The 11275-nt window shown below is 39.6% G+C and overlaps 1 protein-coding gene across 1 annotated transcript in view; it reads left to right on the top strand.

Moving 5' to 3' along the window:
- Window positions 1–11275, top strand: part of LOC106880317 (histone acetyltransferase type B catalytic subunit) — a 180156-nt gene that overhangs the window by 9602 nt on the left and 159279 nt on the right. The window contains exons 3-4 of the mRNA XM_052966756.1: window positions 688–763; window positions 8825–8948. Coding sequence (XP_052822716.1) covers window positions 688–763; window positions 8825–8948 — 200 coding nt within the window. The remainder of the gene's footprint in view (window positions 1–687; window positions 764–8824; window positions 8949–11275) is intronic.

Raw genomic sequence — 11275 nt, 5'->3', positions numbered from 1 at the left:
CAAATCAACCCCAATACATATCCTTTTTTCAAGTTTGGTACTTTTTCTACTAGCTTCTTTTGCCAAACCACTAAGTTAGGGGACATAAACAAACTAACAATGGCTGTGAAGCAGTGTTGGAGGGAAACACACACATACATATGGTGAGGGATTTTTTGGGGTTTTTTTTTTTTTTTTAGTTGTCCAAATCCACTCATAAGGTTTTGATTGACATAGAACTATTGTAGAAGGTACTTGTCCAAGGTGCCACACAGTGAGACTGAACCTGAAACCAAGTGGTTGAGAAGCAGACCACTTACCACACAGCTATACCTGTGTTCACAATTAATATAGAAGTGTGTGAGAAAGAGAATATGACAGTATCAGGAGTGAGAATTGATGCTATTATATTCAACTATTTAATTATTCCATCATATTTCTGTTATGTCTCAACGCTACTGCTATCTAGCACCTTCGGATGATCTCTACTCAACCACTATACAACTGCTACCCAACACACTACCACGGCCAGACTACCTCTATTTATATGTCTTGGAAGATCCTACTTCTTCGCCTGGAGGTGTCGACACAACAATTTCCTTTCTACATTTATTTTTATTCCAGCAGAATTCTTGTGACACACATACATACAAATACCAAGAAGTGAAGCCTGTATATCTATTTATGATATCTTTTTCTTGATTTTAGTGCGAAACAAAAAAGATGTAGAAAATGAAGACATTACTTTCAGACCTGATATGACACATCAGTTGTTTGGTGACCAGTAAGTACGGCATTTATCTTAGTTTTCATCTTTTTCTTTTGTTTTTGAAACAAGTGTTGGATCTTTACTAACACCTGGGCCGGCTCTTGTGCGGGTGACACATGAGGTTTTTCGAGCGGGATCGTTGCTGGTGCCCCTGGACTGGCTCTTGTGCGGGTGACACATGAGGTTTCTCGAGCGAGATGAGCATGGCCGTTGCCAGTACCGCCTTACTGGCCTTCGTGCGGGTGACACGTAAAAGCACCCACTACACTCTCTGAGTGGTTGGCGTTAGGAAGGGCATCCAGCTATAGAAACACTGCCAAATCAGATTGGAGCCTGGTGTAGCCATCTGGTTTCACCAGTCCTCAGTCAAATCGTCCAACCCATGCTAGCATGGAAAGCGGACGTTAAACGACGACGACTGTCGCTGTCAACCAAGTTATTGTTATTTCTAAAGACACAGCACTGTGTCTGTTGAAGGATCTAAACTGATGGTTCCCAAAGTGGGCAGTACTGTCCTCATGAGGATGGTGGAAATATCCATGGGGGTGTTGAAGATAAGTGGGGCAATAATGGGGTGCCAAAAGGGGGGCAATGGATGTTAAAAAGAATACCTAAAATAATGGATTAAGTTTTATTTGTGAAATGCATTTGTTTTGAATTTACTGCAGAAAGTGGTCTAGGAATGTGGCTTGAGTATCAAGGGGGCAGCAGCCTGAAAAAGTTTGGGAACCACTGATCTAAACTCTAGCCCTCCATGCATTCATTTGTGTTCATGTGTGTGTCTGTGTATCATCATAGGAGTAGCTGGAAAGAAGTTAAAGATGGTAGTGGTGGGGTGCAAGAGCGAACTCTCAAGTTACAAGGTAAGCATAAAAGGGGATACAGGCAGTGAGTCGGTGGTGGTAGTAGTTTTGGAAAGGTGTGAAGGGGAGAGTAACAAATGGTGGAGGTGGGGTAGAGGTTAATAAGTGTGGAGGTGAGGTAGATGGGAAATACCAATATGCAGAGAGGGGAACGGGGGTAAAAGATAGAAATGGCTCAGGTAGGAGGTTAGATCAGAAGGTAGGGAGATGATGTGCAAGATATATGAGTGGTGAGGAGAGAGATGAAGTACATAAAGGTCGTTACAGTGAGTGGGGGTGGGGTGATGGTAGATATGGAAGGGCATTGAGAATGATAGATATATAAATTGGAGTGTAGCAGAGAGAGTGCTGAAGCCACAGAAAAGAGGTGATAGGTGTAAATAGTGTGGGAAGAGAAGGAAGAATAATGAGAACGAGGGATGGCAGTAGTTCAGGGCTGGGAGATTGATAGCACATAGAATGGGCAGGGGAATAATATGTGTTGATTGTCTCAGCAACCAAGTAGTGCCATTAATAGATGAGTGATGGAGGGCTGGGTGTAAGGGAAATAAGGTGTGGAGAATGCTTGATGGAGCAGAATGAATGAAGGAGCAGGGCCTAACATGTACTAGGGCGTTATTTTTACTGTTGATTTATCTAAGATTAATCTCAGCTTAACTATCCTATCACACACTCTGCCACAATTAGTCTATCAACCCATTTTTTTTGCCAAAAGTATGCCTACCCAAAAGTATTTGTAACTGTGTTTTATTGTTTTTTGCATGTCAGGAACCTAGCTGAAGCTTCCCTCCTTCTTACCTCTTGCACTCAGCACACATCTACATGCTTCCACTTCAGCATTTCAATAACCTCACTGGTCCTTTTCATTGATTGTGTTGGACTTGGAAGGAAGTGGGAAGTCAATTGGGAAGCTGTTGTCAGTACCTGAAAAGATTTGTGCAGAACTTGCCAGCTGATAGAGGTCTCTTGTACGTGATTATTATCACATCCCCACTTAAAATCCATTTTCTCTGCTGACATGGGTTGGATGGTTCAACAAGAGCTGGCAAGCCAGAGGACTGCACCAAACTCCAGTATCTGCTTTGGCCTTGTTTTTATAGCTGGATGTCCTTCTTTATGCCAACCACTTTACAGAGTGTACTGGGTGTTTTTCATCTGGCACTGGCACCATTGAGGTTACCAAGTAACTTGCAAGACAAGGCCTTCAACTAAGGGAGCTGGCTTTATGCTAGGTGGTAAGTTAATGTATAATGGAAGGAAAGAAAGTGCCTTGCTACAGGGGAATGCATAGATACATTTGTTGGAAAAGAATGAAAATGGTGGTAAAGATGTCAACCCCTGATAGAATTATAGAGGTTTCCATCATATAGAATGAATGCCTTGCCATATACATTCCGGTTCTTGACATTCTGAGTTAACCAATGTCACTTTTGCCTTTTATCCATTTGAAAAAAGCACACATGCATCTTCACCACCTTAAAAATAGATCATCACTGTTATTTACTGTCTACTTTTCCACGCTTGCATGGGTCAGACAGAATTTGTTGAAGCAGATTTTCAACAGCTGCCCTTCCTGTTGCCTGTCTAATTAACAGTTCCACACATACTGAACAAGAGCACACTGACAAGCGTACACATGAACCTACTGCCACCATCACCAACATTAAAGTCCATTTTCCATGCTAGCTTGGGTTGGACAGCTTGACAGGAACTGGCAAGACCAGGGGCTATACCTGGTTCCATAGTTAGATTTGACATGGTTTTTATGGCTGGATGCCCTTCCTAATGCCAATCACTTTACAGTGTACTGCATGCTTTTTTACATGGTACCATCACCAGTGCATTTTTACATGGCACCTTGGTTTTAGGATCTCAATTTTGTTGTCGTGGGCAGATCCTCAAATACAGCAATGCACCATGTATCTCAGTCTTCTGTCATCTCCTTTGTAAGGCTTAGCGTCTTGAGGTCGGCCTTCGACAGGTCATCCCATGTCTTCCTGGGTCTCCCTTTTTTACTGCAATATATAATACCAGATTCTCAGAGAAAGCTACAGATATTAGTGAAAGACTTTAACAAATCATTTAATTCATAAAGAAGTGTACCACAATCAGTGTGTGTGTGTGTGTCATTAATGGTAGAATCACCATCTCAAAATTCAACAAATACAAAACATGTGCATTCTTTTAGTCTTCAGTTGGGATTTGAATTTTGAACATAAAAGAAACATAACAAAATATTGCATATTAATCAATATTAATGAGCAGTCATATGTTCTTTTGGTTTGAAATATCATTCTTCCAAAGGAGTTTCATTGTGCTTGTTTGACCTGTTAGAAATAACAGCTAAATCCACTCTCCTTTCCCTGTGAGAGGACACTGGATAATGACTGATATACAGTCATGAATATACAATGGTCTGAAAAAAAAATTAAAATTCTGAATAGTCATGGCTGGAATGCCTTTGACTATAACTGATTTCTGTGCTATTTTGGGGCTAAACAGTAGCTACACACATAAATTGTTGATTTGGGAACTCAATGTAAGCAATATTATAAGAATAATAACGAGGAAGAGGGTGAAGAAGCTGAGATTGTCTTCTGTACAACATTATGTGAAGTGAGTAAGGCTATGATTAAACACTTAGAAGTTTTCTTAAGCAACAGCCTACCGCTTGCTTCTGGCAGGTTTTGTGGTTGGAGCACAGTGCCAACTAAACAGTGGATAACATGCTACTGAAATAGTGCAGTATGATACATAAAGCTGCAAGATATAAATAACTAACAGTTCTTGAAATTCACTTTAGAATAAAAGTGTAAGTCACTGTATGTAGGTTTCAAATCTTGGCAGAGGGCCAGCAATTTTGGGAGAGGGGGGTAAGTCAATTGCATCAGCCCCAGTACTTCACTGGTACTTATTTTATCAACCCCAAAATGATGAAAGGTGGAGTCGACCTTGGCAGAATTTGTTAGTGTATTAACACCAAATAAAACACATTGTTTTAATTCCTTTTGAAAATAATAAAAAATTAGAAAACCTTGGGGTTAGTGATTATCATTTGACCTTTTATTCAGATATAGTGCATCCAGGACTAGATTATTTAATGTATAGTATCATAATTAGTATTAGTTGCTTTTGTTGTTTAGCCACAGGTCAGTCCTAATCCAGATACACCTATGATCCAGCTGTGAGCATTCCACCTTATATTCAGACAAAGTGTATCTAGGGCTACGTTATCTAATGTATAGCATAGTAGTTAGTATTAGTGGCTATACTTATTGTTATTTACCTTTATATCATACTTAATCTAGCAGAAAAATGTATAATTAAATAATTGTGATACATAACTATATTAGGGTTTAACAGCCAGTTATTTGAGCTCTTAATTACTGTGGTTTTTATTCTTTGATGTTTATACCCCAATTTTCTACATGAATATTTATAAGTGTGTGTGTGTGTAAGCACAGGAATGTGGTAAGATGTTTGCTTGCCAACCACATGGTTTAGGTTCAGTCCCACTGCGTGGCACCTTATGTAAGTGTCTTCTAGTGACCGAAGCTTTGTTGGTAGATCTGGTAAATGAAAACTGAAGGAAGCCCCTCATTTATACACATCTCTATTTCTATGTGTGTGTGAAGGCACATGGCTTGGTGGTTAGGGTATTCGGCTTACATTCATAAGGTCATGAGTTCAATTCCCAGCAGCATGTGTTCTTGAGCATGACACTTTATTTCATGTTGCTCCTGTCCACTCAGCTTGCAAAAATAAATAGTACCTGTATTTCAAAGGGCTAGCTTTGTCCATGTCTGTGGAGTGCACATTGATTTCATGAGCAGGCTGTTCCATTGACAGACCAACAGGGGCCTTCATCATTGTAACAGACAAAGTGCATGTGTATATATGTAATCATCATCATTTTATGTTTTGTTGTCCATGCTGGCATGGGTTGGACGGTTTGACCAGAGCTGGTAAGCTGAGGGGCTGCACCAGACTCTGCTTGATGCCCTTCCTAACGCCAACCGCTCCAAGAGTGCAATGGATGCTTTTACATACCAGTTGCATAACACCAGTATCTGCCACGACTATGATTTCACTTGACTTGGTGGCTCTTCTTCTGAAGCACAACATATTGCCAAAGGTCTCAGTCATTTGTCATTGCTTCTGTGAGGCCCAATGCTTGAAAGGTACTTTTTACAGCTACTGGCACAGGTGCTAATTACGTGACACTGGCATCAGCCACATTGCCTCCATGAGGACCAACACTCGAAAGGCGCTTTATACATGCCACCAGCACAGGTACCAGTTATGTGACAGATGCCCAGTTATGCATTGCTAAGATATTCTCTCCTCTTTCGATCTTTTCACTCATCCATTCGCCATTAGCACTTAATATGTACTATTATTTACATTTATTTATTTATTATTTATATACTAGTATCTACTTTCGTAAGTTAATTATTTAAATTCTTAAATCTCTCTCAGCCTTCATTCCTCCTTAATTGTTCATGTAATTTTCTAAATGGAATCATCTTCTTCCTTCCTGTGTGCTCAAATTGGCTACTTATTTTTTGTACCATCTATTTAAATTAACCCTTGCTTGTCTGCAGTGCATCCGCCCATTCCCACCATCAATACCAGATATCTCTGTCTCTTCTCCCTCCACCAACACCTGATATCTCTCTCTCTTCTCCCACCACCATTACCAGATATGTCTCTTCTCTCACCGGAAACCTGCAATTTTCTCTCCCTCTGTTTCTCCCAGGACAATGCAACTAGTTTAGCTGCCCACCTACTTAATCTAACATTGGCATATTGATATTCATATTCTTCTCCTCTCTCTTCTTCTCTCTCTTCTTCTTCTCCTCTCTCTTCTTCTTCTCCTCTCTCTTCTTCTTCTCCTCTCTCTTCTTCTTCTCCTCTCTCTTCTTCTTCTCCTTTATCTTTATTGATTTACTTACATGTATTTGTAACTCTAGTAATGCTTAAATTTACATTTTTACAATGCCCATAATACTTATACTTACAACGCCACTAACACCTACTCCTACCCCCAGTAGGGGCAACAATCTTAACACGCTTGAATGTTTCAATGATGACAGGTCGAAAGTGAGAACAGGTGTAGCATGTCTATGAAACAAACACAAAAGCCTTCTTTTCAGGCACTGAATAACATCTCCCCTCCCCATGCTTTCTCCCACATTCCTTTCCCTGTTTTTAGAGTTGGCACTGTTAATGTAGGTACACTGAAAGGTAGGTCGAATGAGATTGTAGGGATGCTTGAACAGAGACATGTTGATGTATGCTGCATACAAGAGGTAAGGTGGAGAGGAGCTTCAGCCAGGGTCCTCACAGGCAAGGCACATAGGTATAAAATCTTCTGGGAAGGTAACAGTGATGGAATAGGAGGTGTAGGCATACTCCTTGAAGAGAAATGGGTGGATAAGGTCATAAGGGTAGTCAGGGTATGTGATAGAGTGCTTAAGCTCAGGCTAGTCCTGCAGAATAGTATAGCTACAATTATCTCTGCGTACACCCCACAAGTGGGCTTGCCAAACGATCAGAAGGACCACTGTTATGACACCCTTCTACAGGACACCTCAAAGACAAATGGCAATGATCTCATCTTTGTGGCTGGAGATTTTAATGAGCATGTCAGATGGCAATCCGTTATCTTCCGTGGTGTTCATGGGGGCCATGGAATTGGTTCCCAAAACGTAGAGGGAACTAGGCTACTGGAATTCTGTGATGCATGCAACTTATTAATCTGCAACACTAACTTCAGGAAGCCAGACAGCCACCTGATAACCTATCAATCAGGCGACTCTGCTAGCCAGATTGATTTCATCCTCACCAGACAGTGGGATGCAGGGTTGCTCTTAAATACAAAGACCCTCCTGGGTGAAGACTGTACCCCCCAGCATAGACTAGTTATTAATAATTTCAGACTTGAGGTCATAAGGATGCCAAGAAGCAGACCAATCCACAAAAAAATGGATTTGGAAGCTAAAGAACCAAACACCAAAATCGTAGCTGTGGCCAGTACCCCCTGACTGGCTCCCATTCCGGTGGCACATAAAATGCATCATCTAAACGTGGTCAGTGCCAGTGTCCTCTGACTGGCTCCCGTGCTGGTGGCACATAAAAAGCACCACTCAAACATCGCTGATGCCAGTAGCCCCTGACTGGCTCCTGTGCCGGTAGCACGTAAAAAGCATTGTCTAAACATGATCAATGCCACACCTGCTTGACTGGCTCCTGTGCTGGTGGCACTTAAAAAGCATCCACTACACTCTTGGAGTGGTTGGCGTTAGGAAGGACATCCAGCTGTAGGAACATTGCCAGATCAGATTATAGCCTGGTGTAGCCGCTGGCTCTCCAGACCTCAGTCAAACCATCCAGCCCATGCCAGCATGGAAAAGAGATGTTAAACGGTGATGATGATATTTGGTCATGAGGAAATAACTCACTTGGAAACAGGTGTGGAAAGGCAAGAGAAAGAGCCTCCAACTAGAAAATCTACCTCAACAAAATACTGTCTGACTCATGCAAGCATAGAGAAGTGGACATTAAAATAACAATGATGATTAGTTGTGTTTAGAACAAGTTTTACACATGTAGATCTGTTGATGAAGGTTTTTATTGAAAATGGACAGTTTTGTATCATAAAACAAATGACTTCATGGGAGGATGTTTTGAAATTAATAAATGCAGTAATTGAAAAGTAATCATCATCATTTTAAAATCTATTTTCCCACATGCTTGCACAAGTTAGATGAGACTACATTAAGGTAGAGTTTTCTATGGCCAGATACCAACCCTCACCTGTTTCCAGACCAGGTAATAATCCTCCAGTCTGTTGGGCAACAAACAACCCAGATGTGTTTACATGGAGGAGGAGTGGAAACAAATGTGATGCTGCTTGTTTCAACATTTGTTTACACTCAGAGAGCACACATGAAGACGAGGGGATATACAAACTCACTGACACACATACATGCTTCTTTAGTTTCTGTCTACCAATTTCACTAAGGTATTGGTCAACCAGTGGCTATAGTAGAAGATACAGGCCAACAGCATCCACACTAGGTACTGATCCCCTAATCGTGTGGTTCCAAAAAACTTCCTAACCACACAACCATACCTGCAATTATACACAATATAGTTACAGTTTTATTGATCTTTAAGATAATTAATAATTTTGTTTTGCTTTTTCCAGTGAAAGTATATTTGGCTACCGTGATCTTCACTTAGACTTGTTCTACACAGCTGGTGCTCTAATTACTTACCTGAAAATAAAATACCTGGACAAAGTGACTCCAGAAAAATTTGATGGAATTAGCGTGAGTATGTTAATTTATGTAGAGCCACAGATGCCCAATTTACTAGGGTGCTAGGCAACTGATAAAGGCACTAGTAGATTGTATCTTGAAACCTGCAATGCATTGTGTTCATGGCCAACACACCTCTTTAAGCTTCCATTCTGCTTTGCTGCAAAAAAAATTTGTAGGGACAACTCATTGCTATAAAATAATTGATACATTGTAAAGTCAACAAATGTTTCATTACATTTATTAGTGAATTTAATTCCTTTCGTCTTTATGTCTTGAAAAGGTTCAGCTAAGCTGATTTACTCAAGAGACACTACATGCAGTAAGCTAACACTGATGGTTCTTAGAAGCCAACAAGGGCTTTTTTAGAGAACTCATCCATGTTAATTGATATAATATTAATCTCGACACTAGTCATGCTCTCAGGAAAGAATCATGGTATGTTATAATGTTACCTTGATTAAAATATTTGTTACTATACGTTTACCGTTTAGGTTTTTGGACTAGTTTTATTTATTTTACTTCATGACAATGAGTAATTTCTATAACTCACCTGATCAATGAAGCACCACTGAAACAGTTTGTCTTCAGGGGAAGACTGGAGTGATTTTCGGTTGCCTTCAAGTAAAAGGATTCCTTGTTCAATGTAAGTGGCTGATTATTCTTTAGACAGTTGTTCCCTTAATGGAACTCTCAAACCCTTTGTGATACAGAGTGTGACAAGACTGACCTTTTAATTATATTTAATCCATCTAGCGGTTTCCATGTACCTAATTTCAGTCTTGGACTGACCTAAGTCTATGATGGAAGACATGCTCAAAGTATCGTGCAGTTAGATCAAACTCTGAACCTCATGATGAGAAGCAGAATCATGACCATTCAGCTTTGCTTGTGCCTTCTTAACCATGTGGTCTGAAGCAGGCCACATCCAATGAAGCACTCTTCTCTTTTCGTTACCCTTGCTGCTTACATCTCTGAATCAAACTTCACTTTGTTGCTTACCTACAGCCAGGTAACTTGAACCATTGATAGTTGAGTACTTTTACCTAAGAAACAGTGCAACCATAGGATTGAACCTTCATTTTATAGGCTTATGCCTCAACTCATATATTAATACTCTAGCAACATAATCAGCTGTAGCTCTAGTTTTTATACTCAAACTAGATTTATATATTTTCTTGGATTCTTTTTAGATCTTTTCTTTCTCTTAACTCCTTGTATACCACTGACCTTCATTGCACTGCATTGAGATAAATCGTATAACAATAACTGATTTACTAAGTAAGGTTTATGATTGTAGAAAATAACATTGAATAATGGTAAAAAGAAGACAACAAATGAAGTAATTGTATATACATATTCTTTTACTTGTTTCATTGGCTGCAGCCATGCTGGAGCACTGCATTGTAGTGTATAGACCTACTAAAGCTAAATGGTAGGATAAGGGATAATTATTATAAAACAGTAATTAGTGTTAATTATTAAAAAAAAGAGCAAAGTACATAAATACATTCTTAAAAATGAGTCTTACAAGCGTTTGTATGTCAATGTTTATTAATTCATGTATAGAAAATGTGTTATACAGAGTATTTGTGTATTACAATTCTTTCAATTTTACAATATCCTTTTTAATACAGCACAAAAAGAAAGAGATAGAAAATAAACATACATTTACATGAAGTGGCAAAAATGTGGGGCTTTTCTTTGCTTTGGGTACTCATTCATCTGAACACAAATCTCTTATTGAGACTAGCTGAATTAAGAGTTCTATTTGAATTAGAGATTTTGTTAATGCAATGTAGGTTGAAGAATGTGCAACTATAAGCTGCAGTTTATATCTTGCAATTAATTTTAAGCTGCATAGCTGTAAAATGGTTTGTGAGTGTACGTTGCACATTGATTGTTGTTTTAGTCTGTACAAGGAAATGAAAGATATGCAAGCTGTGAAACTTGAAACAACTTGCAATTATCTGTTCAGTACTGTAAGGATGAAATGCCAACCAGATAACTTCAAAATCATAGTTGGTAACTTTCTATGTATTTGTTGGTAAGAATATCATCAAAAGCTGGTTGTATAAATAGCCAAATGAGACTTGGCAAGTTTTACTCTTTTACTTGTTTCAGTCATTTGACTGTGGCCATGCTGGAGCACCACCCTTAGTCGAGCAAATCGACCCCGGGACTTATTCTTTGTAAGCTTAGTACTTATTCTATCGGTTTCTTTTGCCGAACTGCTAAGTGACGGGGACATAAACACACCAGCATCGGTTGTCAAGCAATGCTAGGGGGACAAACACAGACACACAAACATACACATCACATACATATATATGTGTGTG

The sequence above is a fragment of the Octopus bimaculoides genome, chromosome 3 (genome assembly GCF_001194135.2).
Source record: "Octopus bimaculoides isolate UCB-OBI-ISO-001 chromosome 3, ASM119413v2, whole genome shotgun sequence".
In the NCBI taxonomy this organism is placed as follows: domain Eukaryota; kingdom Metazoa; phylum Mollusca; class Cephalopoda; order Octopoda; family Octopodidae; genus Octopus; species Octopus bimaculoides.
This window is presented reverse-complemented; position numbering and strand designations above follow the sequence as displayed.